The sequence below is a fragment of the Heptranchias perlo genome, chromosome 25 (assembly GCF_035084215.1).
Source record: "Heptranchias perlo isolate sHepPer1 chromosome 25, sHepPer1.hap1, whole genome shotgun sequence".
NCBI classification, from domain to species: Eukaryota; Metazoa; Chordata; class Chondrichthyes; order Hexanchiformes; family Hexanchidae; genus Heptranchias; species Heptranchias perlo.
Window position 1 is genome coordinate 2,292,686 of NC_090349.1, and position 19,733 is coordinate 2,312,418.

At 44.4% G+C, this 19,733-nt stretch overlaps 1 protein-coding gene across 1 annotated transcript in view; it reads left to right on the top strand.

Annotated features, from left to right (window-relative positions):
* The window catches only part of upb1 (ureidopropionase, beta), a 153,678-nt gene that overhangs the window by 80,943 nt on the left and 53,002 nt on the right, over positions 1–19,733 (top strand). Inside the window, exons 6-7 of the mRNA XM_068005431.1 lie at positions 14,036–14,205; positions 17,643–17,724. Coding sequence (XP_067861532.1) covers positions 14,036–14,205; positions 17,643–17,724 — 252 coding nt within the window. The remainder of the gene's footprint in view (positions 1–14,035; positions 14,206–17,642; positions 17,725–19,733) is intronic.

Genomic DNA, 19,733 nt, shown 5'->3' on the forward strand with positions numbered 1-19,733 from the left:
TGCCTCAGTTTATCTGCTGTTGAAACCCTCATCTATGCTGTTGTCACCTCCAGACTCAACTATTTCAATGCTCTGCTGGCCGGCCTCCCATCCTCCACCCTCCATAAACTTGAGCTCATCCAAATCTTTGCTGCCTGTATCCTAACACGCACCCCAAGCCCCGTTCACCCATCACCCCTGTCCTCGCTGACCTTCATTGGCCGTCAGTACCTATGGTACAATACCTCAGCAAGTAGTAAGCAGCCTCAGGAAAGGGAGAAAATTGGTGGAAAATGAATGAATGAACAAGTGTACGACTTTAGAGCATTGGCAGATTTTTCTAGGTGGTATCATGTAGCTGAAAGATCCAAAATCTGAGCGAGCTTGGACATTGCCAGTGTTCTCTTCCCGATATATCATTTGTATATTGATACTGATTATTTGTAGAGGTTTGTGGTTGGCCAACACAGTGTCTGGGCACACTTCAACTTCTTTCTCTTCCCAGCTGTGCTGCTGTGGGGAGGTACCAAGTGGGGTTCAGGCATTATTCCTCAGCAGGAAAGAAAGAGGGATTGAAGGGAGAGTAATCCCTGGGCAACTTCTGCTCCTTCCAAGAAGTCAGTTGTCTCCTTTCTCACCCACAGTTGGTGTATGGTTCAGGGTGACCAGGAGAGTTGGGGAGAGAATAGGAAGATGCTCCCCTGATGGTGCAGTTGGTGTGTAATTGGGCCATACACACCCAGAAGACCCAGGTTCAATCGCTGCTTGTGCTGATTGGTTTCAGCACTTCTTGGCCGGGGTGCGGGGCTGGGGCAGGTGAAAGTCAACCAGGGTTCCTTCAGATTGGTATCCAGTGACCCCTACTGGAAAGTGTGCATGGGCAAATATTGGATCAGTTCCGGCTGCCATGTCCTGCACGGTCAAACAGTCTGTCGACATCTAGATTCGCACATGACAAAAGACCACTGCGACAAGGTACCAGAAGGTGCTCAGCAAGCGTGGAACCAAATCTCAGCATCTTCAGGAATGGAGGGATTTCGAACATCAGGAAAAACTAGGTCACATTGGGCTGTAAGGGCGTGAGGATAAGAAATGTCCATCAAGATCCCTTGCACTTGACACTGAGGCTAATAGATGTTTAAGTTAGAAAAGAATGTGGTTAGTCCAGTGTTGTTTAGTCTGGTATAAAAACAGAAAATGCTGGAGAAGTTCAGCAAGTGAGGCAGCATCTGTGGAGAAAGAAACAGAGTTAACGTTTCAGGTCGAAGACCTTTCGTCAGAACTGAGCAGTTATTAACTTCCCCAAAACCCATTGCAGTGCTCAACATTGTCCATTCCTGTTCCTCTACACATTTCCAACATCTGCAGTATTTTGCTTTTGATTCAGTATTTAATTCACGGCCACTTCTCTTCCAGGAATGCCCCACCTTGAAGAAGTTCTGCTCTTCTCTCCGACGGGATTTCCGTTTGTCTCTTTTACCTTCTTCACCTTCGTTGCTTTCTGTTTCCCTTCTCGTGTTTGATCAGGTTTCTTCTAAAACTCGCTTTCACAGCCACATCCCTTTCTTCAGCAACTGTTTTCAGTTCCGACAGTTCTGACAAAAGGTCTTTGACCTGAAATGTTAATTCTGTTTCTTGCCTGACTTGCTGAGCTTCTCCAGCATTTTCTATTTTTATTTCAGATTTCCAGCATCCACAATATTTTGCTTTTGTTTAGTCTCGTGGTTAAAGGACTGACTCTTATTTAGTAGCAAATCACTCTCTAATTCTGCCAATAGAAGTTCTATAAACTTCACTGGGAGGTGCATGGGAGAGTCTTCAAGCCAATTAGCTTATTTTCCTCTTTTTCTTCCCCCGTCTGGTGGGGACGTGGCTGACCTCTGCTCACCACCTTATCCAAGCTCACACGGCCACATCCTATCACCACAATGTGCCACATGCCTTTCATGGACTACTGTCTTATCATTTTCAAGAAGGTTTCTAACAATCCAACTATCTGTAATCTACTACTTTGACCCTGATACCGGTGAAGTGGAGCTTGCCTCTCCCAAGTAAAATGTAAAGCAATCTGCTCAAGATAATGGAAGTGATTAGTTTTGTCTTCAAAAGCATTCAGCTATGTTCTGTGTGAGAAATTAGATTGATGTGTAAATACTACATGTTCGATCTTAGCTTACAGATGGAGTTTTCTAATTCCAATTTCTCTCCAAAGAAAGCCGATAATTTCATGTAATGGATTTGGTTTCAGGCTAACAATAGCTGCAGACTGTATTAGAAACATTGGGATTGCTTACAGATGGAACACTTGTGTCAGGAATAATAACCCTTATTTTTGAAACTCAAAAACCATTAAAGTAATTCATTGTATTTTGTAGCTTGTCCTTTAAAAAAGCCTTAATGTGCTTTGATTTATGGGAAGAAGTTAAATAGGTCCATTAAAACCGATTAAATCTTGCGTAATACGACAGCCAGGCAACTTCTAGAGGTGTATAAATGACATTGCTGCCACTCCACTCATGAGAATCTTAGGCATTCTTTGTACCCAACTACCTGAAAAAGTGACTTTGATACTTTTATCTCTTTAATGCATTTATGATCAGCTGAAAAGATGTCACATCTCTGCCAAATACCCATTTTTACTGAAACTGCTAATAGTATGGGGGTAATTTTCACTTTGGGTGCGGGTGGAAAATCTGCGGATTGTGGATTGGTCACCTATTGTACACCCTGCCCGATTTTCCAAGTGTACCATTCCATTAACTGTGACCGACGGCAATAATCAGTGCTTGCATTGCCTGCCATTCTGCATGTCACATTGGCCTCAGAGTTTTGGCAATTCAATGGGAATGTCTAAGTTGGATGTTCTATTATGCAGGTTGAAAATGATGAAAAGCATTGCAAGAGGCAAAAGAGTGATGGTCATTCCCTATCAGCTGTTGGTGTGAAACCACTGGTACCAGTTGGTACCAAGTGCATCTTAGGCCAAAGAAATCATCAGAGTAAACAGATACTGATCTCTTCCATTCTGGAGACACTAACTGGAAGAAAATTTGCCTCACAAAGTTGGGAGCCATTGGTACTGATGGGTGCATTGTGCCAAACGAACCTCAGATAAGAACTCCGGCTACTCCCAGCTGGCCATCTCCAGTTTCCCGGCAGCATTGGTTTATATTGTGCACCAAACAGGCCTCATCTCTTCAGCTACACCCAAGTAAAAAAAAAAGATTTTACCCCCACCATCAAAAGCCTTCTCAAAACCTACTTTTTCAACTGTGCTTTCACTGCTGCTGATCGGGCCTGACTCTAAACTGTGAAGTGCCTTGGGACATTAAAGGCACTATATAAATATATAGTTGTTGTTAGATCCTCAGCTGTATATTATGGCTATTATTTCCTTCTGCCCATCCTCAGTCCACTCACTGAAACTCCTGAAGGTGTTCAGCTGCTCTTCATCTTCTGGCTTTCAATTCAGATGCCAAGATCCCTGTGCTAGTCACCAGAAACATCACCTCTCTTTTTTCAAGGCTGGTGATTAGTGAAAGTGCCTACTTGTTGATGCAGAGTGGTCCATAATGAGTTGAAGATCATGCTCTGACTGAGCCACCAAGGAACAATCATCTGTAATATAAATGATAGACCTTCATTTATGCTCAAAGTTGGTTCAGTCATCCTGAAGCTGATATACATGCCAACATTTTCATCAAGATATCATAGTGCATCAGCAAAATAGCAGCTGAGAACAGTATGAAACAGTAAGAACAGGATTGGGGAAAGCTTCTGAACAGTCTCTGTCTGAGATCAGTCGGCCATTGCCGAGCCCTCAGGCAATGCTGATAAGGTTGGCGAGACACCACACTGTTACCAGGATATCCCACAAATCTTTCCTGTTCACGATATTGAATGTTTTAATTGGTTCAACACATAGCTAGAACAGGTCTTGGTTCTGCTTTATGGCTTTCCCAACACTTAACGAAGTGTGACGGTCATGCTTTAGTGCTGCAGTTGGTTTATAACGTCTGCACAGGCTGTAATGACAAGTCTGTTTAAGGACTGATGAGGATCTTTGCAGCAATCCCAAGCAGGTATACCATGATCATTGCAACTTGATCAGTCTCCCTTGTGCTTGTAGATTGTGACAAGCAGCAAAACACAGCTGCAATCACATTACCCTAGTGTGCCAACAATTAATTTACATATTTAGATCATTACCCGACTAAATGTATTGCTACATGTATGGGGACAAACACTGGGTGGGAGTACTTCATCCATCTTTCAGTACCATGTCCAGTTTTTGTCACAAAGACACAAGGAAGACCTATCCTGGAGGCGATGCAGAGAGCACTGATCTCCAGCATTGGGGATTGATTATGAGAAAGGAGTGGAGAAACTTGGGCTCAAAAGTCTTGAAAGGAGAGAGCTTATTGAGGTATATAAGAAAGATGGACAGCATAAAAGATGGATGAGTTAAGAAGAGCCGAGTAGCTTAACGTCAGTGATAGGAAAGATATTGGAATCTTTAATCAAAGATGTAATAGAAAAATACCTAGAAACTGAAAATATAATAAAGAATAGTCAGCATGGATTTCAAAAGGGAAGGTCATGTTTCACCAACCTTATTGAATTCTTTGAATAAGTAACAAAGAGTAGACAAGGGTAATGCAGTAGATGTAATATATTTGCATTTTCAAAAGGGCTTTGATAAGGTACCACATAGTAGACTCACGACTAAGACCAGAGCATGTGGAGTCAGGGGACAGGTAGCAGAATGGATAGCAAGTTGGCTACAAAACAGAAAACAGAGAGTAGGGATTAAGGATAGCTACTCAGACTGGCAAAAGGTGGGAAGTGGTGTTCCACAAGGATCGGTACTTGGACCACTGTTGTTCACAGTTTACATAAACGATTTAGACTCGGGAATCGGAAGTATAATTTCAAAATTTGCAGACGACACTAAATTGGGGGTATAGTTAATACTGAGGAAGAATGCAACAAAATACAAGAAGACATTAATAAACTTGTAGAATGGGCATGTAAGTGGCAAATAAATTTCAATACAAATAAGTGTGAGATGGTGCACTTTGGTAGGAAGAATAAGGAGTCCATGTACTCCTTGGTAAATAAGAGTCTAAATGGGTTGATGAGCAAAGGGATCTAGAGGCACAGATGCACAAAAGTAGCCACGCAGGTGAATAAGGCCATAAAAAAGCAAACAAAGCACTGGGATTCATTTCTAGAGGGATAGAATTGATAAGCAGAGAAGTGGGCATCGCTGATGATTGCACAGTGTTCAGTTCCATTCGCAACCCCTCAAATAATGAAGCAGTCCGAGCCCGCATGCAGCAAGACCTGGACAACATCCAGGCTTGGGCTCATAAGTGGCAAGTAACATTCGCGCCAGACAAGTGCCAGGCAATGACTATCTCCAACAAGAGAGAGTCTAACTACCGCCCCTTGACATTCAATGGCATTACCATCGCCGAATCCCCCACCATCAACATCCTGGGGGTCACCATTGACCAGAAACTTAACTGGACCAGCCACATAAATACTGTGGCTACAAGAGCAGGTCAGAGGCTGGGTATTCTGCGGCGAGTGACTCACCTCCTGACTCCCCAAAGCCTTTCCATCATCTACAAGGCACAAGTCAGGAGTGTGATGGAATACTCTCCACTTGCCTGGATGAATGCAGCTCCAACAACACTCAAGAAGCTCGACACCATCCAAGATAAAGCAGTCTGCTTGATTGGCACCCCATCCACCACCCTAAACATTCACTCCCTTCACCACCGGCGCACTGTGGCTGCAGTGTGCACCATCCACAGGATGCACTGCAGCAACTCCCCCAGGCTTCTTCGACAGCACCTCCCAAACCTCTACCACCTAGAAGGACAAGAGCAGCAGGTACATGGGAACAACACCACCTGCACGTTCCCCTCCAAATCACACACCATCCCGACTTGGAAATATATCGCCGTTCCTTCATCGTCACTGGGTCAAAATCCTGGAACTCCCTACCTAACAGCACTGTGGGAGAACCTTCACCACACAGACTGCAGCAGTTCAAGAAGGCGGCTCACCACCACCTTCTCAAGGGCAATTGGGGATGGGCAATAAATGCTGGCCTTGCCAGCGACGCCCACATCCCATGAACGAATTTTAAAAAAGTTATATTAAACTTTAGTTAGACCACACTTGGAGTACTGTGCACAATTCTGGTCTCCATATTATAAAAATGAATTCATTTCCACACCAGTCACCTGAGGAAGGAGGAAGCCTCCGAAAGCTTGTGGAATTTAAAATAAATTTGTTGGACTATAACTTGGTGTTGTAAAATTGTTTACAATTGTCAACCCCAGTCCATCACTGGCATCTCCACATCGTGATAATACTGACAGATGGCAACAGATTGAAAAGCCATAATCCTTTGCAAAAACTCTCAGAAACTTCGGCATGCCACTAGATTGCTCTGAGAAATTTTGAAATGGAATAATTTTCTCCAGTTTAAACTTTAGGTCTAAGAATTTATTTCCAAGCAGTTAATTTTATTCAGTAGTTGATGGTTTTCTTTAAAATTGTGCTCATTGAGGTGAGGAACATCAGTGTTGTGCAATCTCAGGCATTCAGTGGCAACATCAAGCACTCCCATGTTAGATATAGTACAGCAAAATTGAGAGTCCCTCTATGCTGCCCCAACCTCAGAAAAACACCATGATCTACACCAGTGTGACATTTTCCATTACCCTCACCAACCATCTTGGAGTTCTGATGAAAGGTCATCGACCTGAAACGTTAACTCTGTTTCTCCCTTCACAGATGCTGCCTGACTTGCTGAGTGTTTCCAGAATTTTCTGTTTTTATTCCATCCTGTAGCTGGGCTGAGTCAGGTTGCCAACTTAATGACAGGTTGTCCCAGTTTAGTGCTGTGAGTCCACAGTTAAAGGAACTGGTTGAAACTTCCCAAACCAGCAGAAAAACAGAGAATTTCATCCCATCTGTATTGGACCTCAGATCCCAGACATGTGAATGGCTAACCTACTGCATCATGCATTCCACCCAATGTTAATGTTCAAAAAAACCTCATATGATAGTATAATGTCACAATCCTATGGTCAAAGTTGAAATTCTAACATCCTTAACAGGAAAGAATGATGAATAACCATTTGACCTATCTGGCTTTCCATTATTTGTTGTCTAGGTCCATATATCGTACCTGTTGGTCCATTTTCATCTCCCCCCTTCCTTGGTTGACATTCAGTTGCTTCTCTAATTGTTCGGAGGTGCAGCGTTCACCCTTGTTGTTCGAGCAGCAATATCCGTCCTTCATACTGTGGGTATATGTCCCATTGTATTTCAAAAAACAAACGTGAAACAGGTTAATGGAGTCTGAACCGTGGAATTCTTGGTCAGCATTAGAACAGGGGCTGTAAGATCCAAGTAAACCAGTGCAGGAACTGAAAGTCCAGCACTTCCCCTGTCTCTTGTGGGAGTCTCACAGCTCTGTAAAATTAGAATTCAATAATTATTTTTGTGAAAAAAGGAAAAAAAGTGTAAATGCTGGAAATCTGAACTGAAAACCGAAAATGCTGGAAATACATAGTGCAGGCAACTGTAAAGAGAAAAGACAGGTTTTTTAAAATTCATCTCACTTATCCAAAAGAAGGTGTCGATAGCAAGACCGGCATTTATTGCTCATCCCTGGTTGAACATAACATAACAACATAAGAAATAGGAGCAGGAGTAGGCCAATCGGCCCCTCGAGCCTGCTCCGCCATTCAATAAGATCATGGCTGATCTGATCCTAACCTCAAATCTAAATTCATGTCCAATTTCCTGCCCGCTCCCCGTAACCCCTAATTCCCTTTACTTCTAGGAAACTGTCTATTTCTGTTTTAAATTTATTTAATGATGTAGCTTCCACAGCTTCCTGGGGCAGCAAATTCCACAGACCTACCACCCTCTGAGTGAAGAAGTTTCTCCTCATCTCAGTTTTGAACGAGCAGCCCCTTAGTCGAAGATTATGCCCCCTAGTTCTAGTTTCACCCATCCTTGGGAACATCCTTACCGCATCCACCCGATCAAGCCCCTTCACAATCTTTTATGTTTCAATAAGATTGCCTCTCATTCTTCTGAACTCCAATGAGTAGAGTCCCAATCTACTCAACCTCTCCTCATATGTCCACCCCCTCATCCCCGGGATTAACCGAGTGAACCTTCTTTGTACTGCCTCGAGAGCAAGTATGTCTTTTCTTAAGTATGGACACCAAAACTGTATGCAGTATTCCAGGTGCGGTCTCACCAATACCTTATATAACTGCAGCAATACCTCCCTGTTTTTATATTCTATCCCCCAGCAATAAAAGCCAACATTCCGTTGGCCTTCTTGATTACCTGCTGCACCTGCATACTAACTTTTTGATTTTCTTGCACGAGGACCCCCAGATCCCTTTGTACTGCAGTACTTTCCAGTTTCTCGCCATTAAGATAATAACTTGCTCTCTGATTTTTCCTGCCAAAATGCATAACCTCACATTTTCCAATATTGCATTGCATCTGCCAAATCTCCGCCCACTCACCCAGCCTGTCTATATCTCCTTGCAGGTTTTTTATGTCCTCCTCACTCTCTACTTTCCCTCCCATCTTTGTATCATCTGCAAACTTTGATATGTTACACTCGGTCCCCTCCTCCAAATCGTTAATATAGATTGTAAAGAGTTGGGGACCCAGCACCGACCCCTGCGGAACACCACTGGCTACTGGTTGCCAGTCCGAGAATGAACCATTTATCCCAACTCTCTGCTTCCTGTTAGATAACCAATCCTCCACCCATGCCAGAATATTACCCCCAATCCAGTGATTCTTTATCTTGAGCAATAATCTTTTATGTGGCACCTTGTCGAATGCCTTCTGGAAGTCTAAATACACTACATCCACTGGTTCCCCTTTATCCACCCTGTATGTTATGTCCTCAAAGAACTCAAGCAAATTCGTCAGACATGACTTCCCCTTCATAAAGCCATGCTGACTTTGTCCTATTAAATTATGCTTATCCAAATGTTCCGCTACTGTCTCCTTAATAATAGACTCCAAAATTTTACCCACCACAGATGTTAGGCTAACTGGTCTATAATTTCCAGCCTTCTGCCTACTCCCCTTTTTAAATAAGGGTGTTACATTAGCAGTTTTCCAATTTTTTTTTTATTCGTTCACGGGATGTGGGCGTCGCTGGCGAGGCCAGCATTTATTGCCCATCCCTAATTGCCCTCGAGAAGGTGGTGGTGAGCCGCCTTCTTGAACCGCTGCAGTCCGTGTGGTGACGGTTCTCCCACAGTGCTGTTAGGAAGGGAGTTCCAGGATTTTGACCCAGCGACAATGAAGGAACAGCGATATATTTCCAAGTCGGGATGGTGTGTGACTTGGAGGGGAACGTGCAGGTGGTGTTGTTCCCATGTGCCTGCTGCTCTTGTCCTTCTAGGTGGTAGAGGTCGCGGGTTTGGGAGGTGCTGTCGAAGAAGCCTTGGCGAGTTGCTGCAGTGCATCCTGTGGATGGTACACACTGCAGCCACAGTGTGCCGGTGGTGAAGGGAGTGAATGTTTAGTGTGGTGGATGGGGTGCCAATCAAGCGGGTTGCTTTATCTTGGATGGTGCCGAGCTTCTTGAGTGTTGTTGGAGCTGCACTCATCCAAGCAAGTGGAGAGTATTCCATCACACTGCTGACTTGTGCCTTGTAGATGGTGGAAAGGCTTTGGGGAGTCAGGAGGTGAGTCACTCGCCGCAGAATACCCAGCCTCTGACCTGCTCTTGTAGCCACAGTATTTATGTGGCTGGTCCAGTTAAGTTTCTGGTCAATGGTGACCCCCAGGATGTTGATGGTGGGGGATTCGGTGATGGTAATGCCGTTGAATGTCAGGGGGAGGTGGTTAGACTCTCTCTTGTTGGAGATGGTCATTGCCTGGCACTTATCTGGCGCGAATGTTACTTGCCGGGACCTTTGCTGAGTCCAGAGAATTTTCAAAGATTATTACCAAAGCATCCACAATCCCTATTGCCACTTCCCTCAAGACCCTAGGATGTAAGCCATCAGGTCCAGGGGATTTATCCACCTTGAGTCCCATTAATTTACTGAGTACCAATTCTTTAGTGATTTTAATCGTATTTAGCTCCTCCCCCCCAGAGCCCCCTGTTTGTCCAGTATTGGGATATTCTTAGTGTCCTCTACCGTAAAGACTGAAACAAAATATTTGTTCAGCATTTTTGCCATCTCCATGTTTCCCACCATTAATTTTCCGGTCTCATCCTCTAAGGGACCTACGTTTGCCTTAGCCACCCTTTTTCCTTTTATATATCTATAGAAACTCTTGCTATCTGTTTTTATATTTTTTGCTAATTTATTTTCATAATCTATCTTCCCTTTCTTAATCAATCCTTTCGTTACTTTTTGCTGTCTTTTGAAGACTTCCCAATCTTCTATCCTCCCACTAAGTTTGGCTACCTTATATGTCCTTGTTTTTAGTCGGATACTTAATTTCTTTACTGAGCCACGGATGGCTGTCATTTCTTTTACACCCTTTTTTCCTCAGTGGAATATATATTTTTTGAAAGTTGTAAAATAACTCCTTAAATGAACACCACTGCTCATGTACCGTCTTACCCTTTAATCTATTTTCCCAGTCCACTTTAATCAGTTCCGCTCTCATACCATCATAGTCTCCTTTATTCAAGCTCAGTACGCTTGTTTGAGAACCAACCTTCTCACCCTCTAATTGGATATGGAATGTAACCATGTTATGGTCACTCATTCCCAGGGGATCCTTAACTAGGACATTATTAATTAATCCTGGCTCATTACATAGGATCAGGTCCAAGGTTGCTTGCCCCCTTGTAGGATCAGTTACATACTGCTCAAGAAATCCATCCCTAATACACTCAATAAACTCTTCCTCAAGGCTGCCCTGCCCAATTTGATTTGTCCAGTTAAAATAATAGTTAAAATCCCCCATAATTATAGCTGTTCCCTTATCACATGCCCCGACTATTTCCTGATTAATACTTCTTCCAGCAGAGTTGCAACTATTAGGAGGCCTATATACTACGCCCACTAGTGTTTTTTCCCTTTATTATTCCTTATCTCTACCCAAACTGTTTCATTATCCTGATCCTTTGTCACAATATCATTTCTCTGTATTACAGTGATTCCTTCCTTTATTAACATAGCCACCCCACCTCCCCTTCCTTCCTGCTTGTCCTTCCTGATTGTTAAATACCCTGGCATATTTAATTCCCAGTCGTTGTCACCCTGCAGTCATGTTTCTGTAATGGCCACAAGATCATACCCATACGTAGTTATTTGTGCCGTTAACTCGTCCATTTTATTACGAATGCTACGTGCATTCAGATAAAGAACTTTCAAATATATTTTGTGACACTTAGGGCCCGATGTTAGCAGGGCTGCGGGTTCTCGGCGGGGGGGCTATCGGGCGCGTGGGTAACGCGCCCGGTGAAATTAGTCAGCTTCCCGCGCGATTGTAGCACACAATCCACTAATTGGATCCACTTACCTGCTCTTCCGGGTTCCCCACTGCTGATCTGCGCGTCGGGCGGTCTGCGCATGCGCAGTAAGATCTGTCAGCTGGAGGCGCTCTATTTAAAGGGGCAGTCCTCCACTGACACATGCTGCAAGAAATAGCAAAAATTGCAGCAAGGAGCAGCCCAGGGGGAAGGCTGCTCCCAGTTTAATGATGCCTCACTCCAGGTATCAATACATGGGGTGAGGAGGAGGGGGAGGACAGAGATCTTCCTCCCGGCGGGCGGGAGGAAGCGGCCTGCCTCTGCCACCAGGAAGGCCTGGCTCGAGGTGGCAGAGGAGGTCACCAGCGCAACCAACATATCGCCCACCTGCATACAGTGCAGGAGGCGCTCCAATGACCTCAGTAGGTCAGCCAAAGTGAGTACACGTAGTCTTTCCCCTACACTCCGTCTGCCACATCACTGCCCCCACCCCACATCTCCTTCAGCACTGCCAACACTACTCTGTCACATCACCCCTCATACCCACTCAAACCTCATCCTCATCTTACCTGCACTTACTCACCTCGCCAGTACTCATCCCGCCACTACCACTCAACCCAATCCTCATACAATCTCATGGCTCTATCTCATACTCACCCTCTCGTGCATCTCTTTCACGGCCAGCCTCACTCAACCTGCCACTACCTGTGCTGCAGCCACAGGGCATGCATCATATATGTTCAGTAGGCAGCGTAAGGCAAACATGTCGTGAGCATGAAGGGGATGCACAAGGGTGTTTGAGGGTTTGTCATGGGAGTTACTTATATTGAATTTCTGAACAACTCACATTACATATTATATTGGCACCACTACTGCCATGTCTTCGCGAATCCTGTCTGGTTTGTGCAATAATGCCCGCTCCTGAGGATCACTATGAGGACCCACAACTGATGCCACCCATTGTGTCACTGCAGAGTGGGTGTAGGTGTATTTGCAGGGCTCTTCTGCGCAGACGACTGAGAGACATCGGCGATGTCCCCGGTTGCACCCTGGAAGGATGCGGAGGAGAAGTTGTTGAGGGCAGTGGTGACTTTGACAGCGACAGGTAAGAAGATGGTGCTCGGGCCAGCCAGGAGCAGCTCGGCATGAAAGAGGCTGCAGATGTCCACGACTACATGACGAGTGACTCTGAGCCTCCGTGTGCACTGCTGCTCAGAGAGGTCCAGGAGGCTGAGCCTCGGTCTGTGGAACGTGTGGCGAGGGTAGTGCCCTCTGCGACGCATCTCTCTCTGCGGTAGCCTCCCTCCTGCTGTACAGGTGGATGTGTCACAGCACTCTGTTGTGGAGCTCCACGTGTCAGAGGTGGACGGCGTGGCCGGCGAGGCTGGTGATGCTGTTCGCCCTCCGAGGAGGTCATGACTGCAGCTACGGCGGCCCTCATCCGCAAGATGTACATCTGAGGGGGTCCGCAAGGTAGGTACATGTCTCCGGACCCCGGGGTAAGTGTGCAGGTTGGTGACTTTGACCGTCAGGAGGGGGGTGGTGGAGGCCAAACTTTGTCCCAAGTGACAGAGTGGCCTCCTGCAATGGGTGAGGGTCTCCCCTGCCCCCCACCTGTCAAATGGACCTTTGCAGCTGCCACAGGCTGACAGCTGCAACACGTCCATTTGACCTGGGAGTGTTTCCCCCAGTGTGTGAAACAGTCCCAGTTTGTTCTAAAATCCCACCCCTCCTCACATAATCCCTTAATCAGGTCAGTTAATGACCTGAAATACCTAAATAAATACTTTCAAGTGGCACCCCGCTGGCTTTAATTGCCTGCGGGATTCCCACCAGCGGGGGCTGCGTGCGCACGCCGGCGCGTCAGCGGGGAACCCGGAAGTGGGCGGGTTAGAGCTGGGCTCCGGTCCCGCTCCAGGATTCTCCGATTTTCAGAGCCCCCCCCACCAGGAACGCACCCGATAGCGGGTGCTAAAATGACGCCCATGGTTCCTGCTTTTTCCTTTTTTAACACTTTACCTTTTACTCCATACCTTCTTTCCCTTCCTGACACGCTTTCCTCTGTCTCCCTGCTCAGGTTCCCAACCCCCTGCCACTCTAACTTAAACCTTCCCCAACAGCACTAGCAAACATCCCCGCGAGGACATTTGTCCCGGTCCTGCTCAGGTGTAACCAGTCTTGCTTGTACAGGTCCCACCTTCCCCAGAACCGGTCCCAATGTCCCAGGAATCTAAATCCCTCCCTCCTAACCATCCCTGCAGCCACGCATTCATCCTGTCTATTCTCCTGTTCCTATACTCACTAGCACTGGTTGCCCCTTGAGAAGGTGGTGGTCGGCCTTCTTCTTGAACCGCTGCAGTCCGTGTGGTGAAGGTTCTCCCACAGTGTTGTTAGGTCGGGAGTTCCAGGAATTTCACCCAGCAATGATGAAGGAGCGGCCGATATATGTTCAAGTCAGGATGGTGTGTGACATAGAGGGGAACTTGGAGGGATTTCGGGTGTGAATTGATACTTGTGACTTTGGTTACAGATGTATTTCTTTTCCCATAGTCTACATACTACATGGAGGGAAACACAGGACACAGAGTGTTTCAGACTCAGTTTGGACGGATCGCTGTTAATATCTGCTACGGTCGGCACCACCCTTTGAACTGGTTCATGTACAGCATTAATGGAGCTGAAATTATCTTCAACCCCTGTGCTACTGTGGGGGAACTGAGGTAAGAGAACAGTGTAACTGAATTTAGTGTAACCTATGGCCACATTACACTCTTAGCTTGGCTGGAGCCCTGAATTGTTTTAGCCAAATAGCTATTGATGTAATTGAGCACATTGCTTCCACTGATTTGTTTCATTACAAATCCTTACAGACTGATTAGCCTGTAATACAAACCCAATTAACCAAACGAGGATATTATTGGAAAGCTATGCAAGGTACAGATGGAAGTCCTCTTCACCAGATGGAACCTTTCTAATTCAATATCAACATGTTATCACATTTAAATCCAGAACACAAGCATATTGTATCTTTCAGCTGTTACAAAGTGGTGTTGGTAGAGCAGTTTTAACATTGACACTTAATTTATAAGACCTCTGCCAGATATAATCCTAGGAATCTTACAACACCAGGTTATGGTCCAACAATTTTATTTTAAAATCACAAGCTTTCGGAGATTATCCCCTTCGTCAGGTGAATGAAGGGGATAATCTCTGAAAGCTTGTGATTTTAAAATAAAATTGTTGGACTATAACCTGGTGTTGTAAGATTCCTTACATTTGTCCACCCCAGTCCATCACCGGCATCTCCACATCACAGATATAATCCTGAGTGATAACGTGAGCTGGAGGTGTGTGTGAAATGAACTCGTAACTTTGGAATAAACGTGTGAGGCTGTACGTGGAGAGCAGTTGGTGCATTTTCTGTTAAAGGAAAGTTAGGTTGCTGAGAACACATGGCGCGCGGTGCACTTTACTAGGACTGAGATGGAGAACAGACTGAGCTTTCGATCAAAATCCAGGAACGAAAAGTATGCGATTCCCATTCCTGCAGTACAGGGAACACAGATTGACTGGGCTGGTGTCAGAAGTGTGTATCTCCAGCCTTTCAGCTGACCTGAAATATTGGGGGCGATTTTCAGTGGTCTTCAGTCGGGCATTGGAAGGAGCGCTCACACCGTCTGCCTGAAGTCTTTTCTGTGAGGCCTGAGACAATTCGATGGGTCGAGCCTTGTTTGATAGCTGCAAGTGCTGTGTCAGCGCTCGGGGCAGCAAACCGGTTAGGGGGTCGAGAATTCCGGTGGTTCCTACATGGAGCCAAACCAGAAAATGCACTTAAGGGGGGGAGAGGCAGTCATTCGGGGGTGGGGGGTGGGTGTGAACATTCATGCTGCTCCTGGCCCCACAAAAATCTTTAAAACAAACGTACCTGAGTTGTTTTGTGAGCGGCCTGCAGTGGTTCCTCCACTCAATGCCTGGTACATAAGAACATAAGAAATAGGAGCAGGGGTAGGCCATACGACCCCTCGAGCCTGCTCCGCCATTCAACAAGATCACGGCTGATCTTCTACCTCAACTCCACTTTCCTGCCCTATCCCCATATCATAGAAAGGTTACGGCACGGAAGGAGGCCATTCGGCCCATCGAGTCCACACTGGCTCTATGCACGAGCCATGCAGCTAGTCCCACTCCCCTGCCCTTATCCCCTGCATATTTTTTCGTTTCAAGTACTTATCCAGTTCCCTTTTGAAGGCATTGATTGAATCTGCCTCCACCACTCACTCAGTGCATTCCAGATCCTAACCACTCACTGTGTAAAAACGTTTTTCCTCATATCATCTTTGGTTCTTTTGCCAATCACCTTAAATCTATGCCCTCTGGATCTTGACCCTTCCGCCAATGGGAACAGTTTCTGTGATTTCAAATAAAACTGTTGGACTATAACCTGGTGTTGTAAGACTCCTTACATTCCTCCTAACTTAGTGTTAGAGATAATGTTAAACATATACAAATCATTACCTAGGTTGGAATATTAGGAGTCTCACTTTAGGAAGGGTGTCAAGGCCATGAAAAAGTGTAGAAAAGATTTACTAAGATATTATAATAGGTGAGAGGCTTTCATTAAGAGTTAAATAAAGTCTACAGTATAGAAACAGGCCATTCGGCCCAACTGGTATGCTCCACGCGAGCCTCCTCCCACCCTCTTCATCTAACTCTATCAACATATCCTGCTATTCCTTCTCCCTTATGTGTTTACCTAGCTTCCCCTTAAATGCATCTCTGATATTCGCCTCAACTACTCCATGTGGTAGCATGTTCCGCATTCTTATCACTCCTGAATTTCCTATTGGATTTATTAGTGGACTATTTTATATTTATAACTTCTAGTTTTGGACTCCCCCACAAGTGGAAACATTTTCTCTACGTCTACCCTATCAAACTCTTTCATAATCTTAAAGACCTCTATCAGTCACCCCTCAGCCTTCTCTAATTGAGAGAAAAGAGCCCCAGCCTGTTCAGCCTTTCCTGATAAGTATAATCCTCTCAGTTCTGGTGTCATCCTTGTGAATCTTTTTGCACCTTCTCCAGTGCCTCTATATCCTTTTTATAATATGGAGACCAGAACTGTTCACACTACTTCAAGTGTGGTCTAACGAAGATTCTATACAAGTTTAAGAAAGTTTCCCTGCTTTTCAATTCTATCCCTCTAGAAATGAACCCCAGTGCTTGGTTTGCTTTTTTATGGCCTTATTAACCTGTGTCACTACTTTTAGTGATTTGTCTATCTGTACCCCAAGATCCCTCTGCTCCTCAACCTCATTTAGACTCTTATTATCCAAGCAGGAGAGATAGAGAAAGTGAGGCTCTGTTCAGTAGTGTAAAGGTGTTCAAACTATGATGCATTTTGACAAGGTAAATAGGGAAAGCTATTTCCACTGTTGGGTGATACAGGAGCTAGAGGGCTGCATTATGCTTAGCTCTGCCCCTTAACCTTTAGTGATGTAAACTTATATAATATTGGCAATTGTTCACTGATATTTGCTGCTTTTGTAGTTCTGACTGTCTGATTACAGAATGATTCCATAAGCACTTGGCAGCAGCCTTGTGAAAAGGTCAGGAAAGGCAGAACTCATTAATGAGAGCCAGATTATTTACTGTCCTGGTCTTCAGTCATGTTGGCAGATTAGGGTGCAGGCTCTGTTTTTAACTCCTTGATTAAAGAAGCTGATACCGTGCTAAATCTTAGAGAAATATGCTTAATTTTTGTCACAAGCACATTGGTAATAGTGTAAGGAGAGTTTTACCTTCTGCCTGACCTGTGCTTTATTTACCAGTTGCACTGAGTTTTCTTTCAGCAAGTTTTTATTTATGTTAAATATAATGGGGTACAGTTTCCAAGGTGGTTCCTCCATCTCCTGCTATCACTTCAGCAGAAGTCTGGCGGAAACCCTGAAGAAACGGTGTAGATGGCCATTTAGGCCTTTCCTCTGCGATTTCTGCTGAAGCTACAGTGGGAGATCAGCAGACAATTCCAACGGAGAATTCCAGACCAGAATAGTTTTCCCTCCTACTGTCGGGGAAGATGATTTTCTCACCAATAAAAAATGTGCCCTATCCAAGGAAGTGCCTCTTTAAGCTAACTGTTGTTTAAATGTTCCAGTGAACCCATGTGGCCCATTGAAGCAAGAAACGCAGCCATTGCCAACCACTGTTTCACCTGCGCCATCAACCGAGTAGGGACGGTGAGTAGCAGCTTCTAACCTAACCCCGCGCTTGCTGACTGGTCAGTGGGACAGGGCCTCGGGGCACAATAATACTCAAACCTGAAGTCTTTTCTTTCAATGGGAGCAGTACAGGCTAGAGGCTCCTTTCACTCTGATTAAATGCCACAAAAAATAAAAACAAATCCCAGGAATTTATTTCTTTATAATTTCACCTATCGATTACTGATCTGCTTAAATTGAACAGGATGTGGACAAAAGGTGTTGGGCTGAATTGTAAGTTTTTAGGAATCTTTATCAAATCTTTACAAGATTTTTCTGTTCTTAGTACTTATGATCACAATCTGCCCTTGGTTGATAATCTATTCATCAAATTAATAAAGCAGTAACTATTCTTTCTGAATCCCCATTTAAATATAGTTTTTTAAGGACATGATGATAAAAGATTCATGACATAACTGAACGATTTGTGTCTGAGACTGATCAGAAACAACAACAACTTTCATTTATATATCACTTTCAATGTAGTAAAACATTCCAAGGCGCTTCACAGAAGCATATTCAGACAAAAATGGAAGCTGAGCCAAAGAAGGAGGTATTAAGAGGGATGACCGAAAGCTTGGTCAAAGATGTGGGTTTTAAGGAGGAAAGGGAGGTAAAGGGGTTTAGGGAGGGAATTCCAGAGTGCAGGGTATAGATGACTGAAGGCACTGCTGCCAATGGTGGGGTGAAGGGAGTAGGAGATGCACAAGAGACCAGAGTTGGAAGAATGCAGAGTTCTGAGGGACAGGATGTAGTTCTGGGATGAGGTTGCAGAGATAGGGAGGGGCGGGCCAGGGAGGGATTTAAACAGGAACAGCTAAAACAGTTTAGGAACAATTTTAAAAAAAAATATCCATCGTACTGAAACATCCATTTTATTTATCAAATATCTTGTACAATCCTTCTCACAGGATTCCTGAAAATTCAGCCTCTTCATGTTTAATGCGTTTGCTATAGTTAGTATCTGGAAAGGCATCAAACAAGTTTGTTGTATTCTATTGTCTGTTGTCAACTTGTATCTTAGAAAGACGATCATTTCATACAATAATAAATCGGAGATCAGTAGAAAAGTGGGGAGTATTGAAGCAACATTTGGGGAGACTACAATTGAAATTTATTCCAATCAAATCAGAACAGCTGAAAGCCACTGGAAACTAGGATGGTTACGTAGGTGTGTAAAAAGTATTAGGAATAGCAGAAGGTTTTCAAAACATAGGAGGAATCAGGAAAGATTGGCTGAATAGTCGTAAATAATAAAAACTGTAAATGCAGGTAAAAAAATTAAGAAAAGGAACATTGAATGTAAGATTGCTAAGAACCTCTCAAGTAGCAGTAAAAGGTTTGTCAAATACATATGCAGTAAACAAAGGGTGAAAGAAAGTATAACTGCCAATTGGAAGCTGAAATATAGGGACATGGAATAATTATTAATTGTTTCTATGTGTTCTGCTACTCAGGAAGAACATAATATTGTCAAACTCAGCTTTCCAGAAACAGCAATTAATATGAAATGATGGTAGATTTGGTTATAAAAGGTTAGAAGCTCTTAAAATCTTAGACTGAAATTAGTAAAGCCTTAATTGACGTTTTTATAAGCTTGCTATAGATGGGAAAGTTTCATGAAGATTGGCTAGTATAACTCCATGATTTAAAATACGCGAAAAGACAAACTATAAAACAAGAGGTTTAATGCCTGTTGTGTGCAGAGTATCCAGTGTTTGCCAGTGCTTTCCTGGGCTGGATGGCTCCAACTGCCCCCCAGCCTGGTCCAAGCTCTGAACCACCATTGCTTTCAATCAGTTGCGTTAGCTTCTCCCTGTGGGTAACATTGCAGAGCAGCCTAGCAGCGAGGACGAGATCCATCTCACCAGGTCTCCCTTCAGGTAAAGATTTGGGAACTCATTTTCCACACAGGATCAATGAGGAGCAGCGCACAGAGGATAATCAGGAAGGGAGGATTACATACCTGTTAACTCCTGCTGATCTTC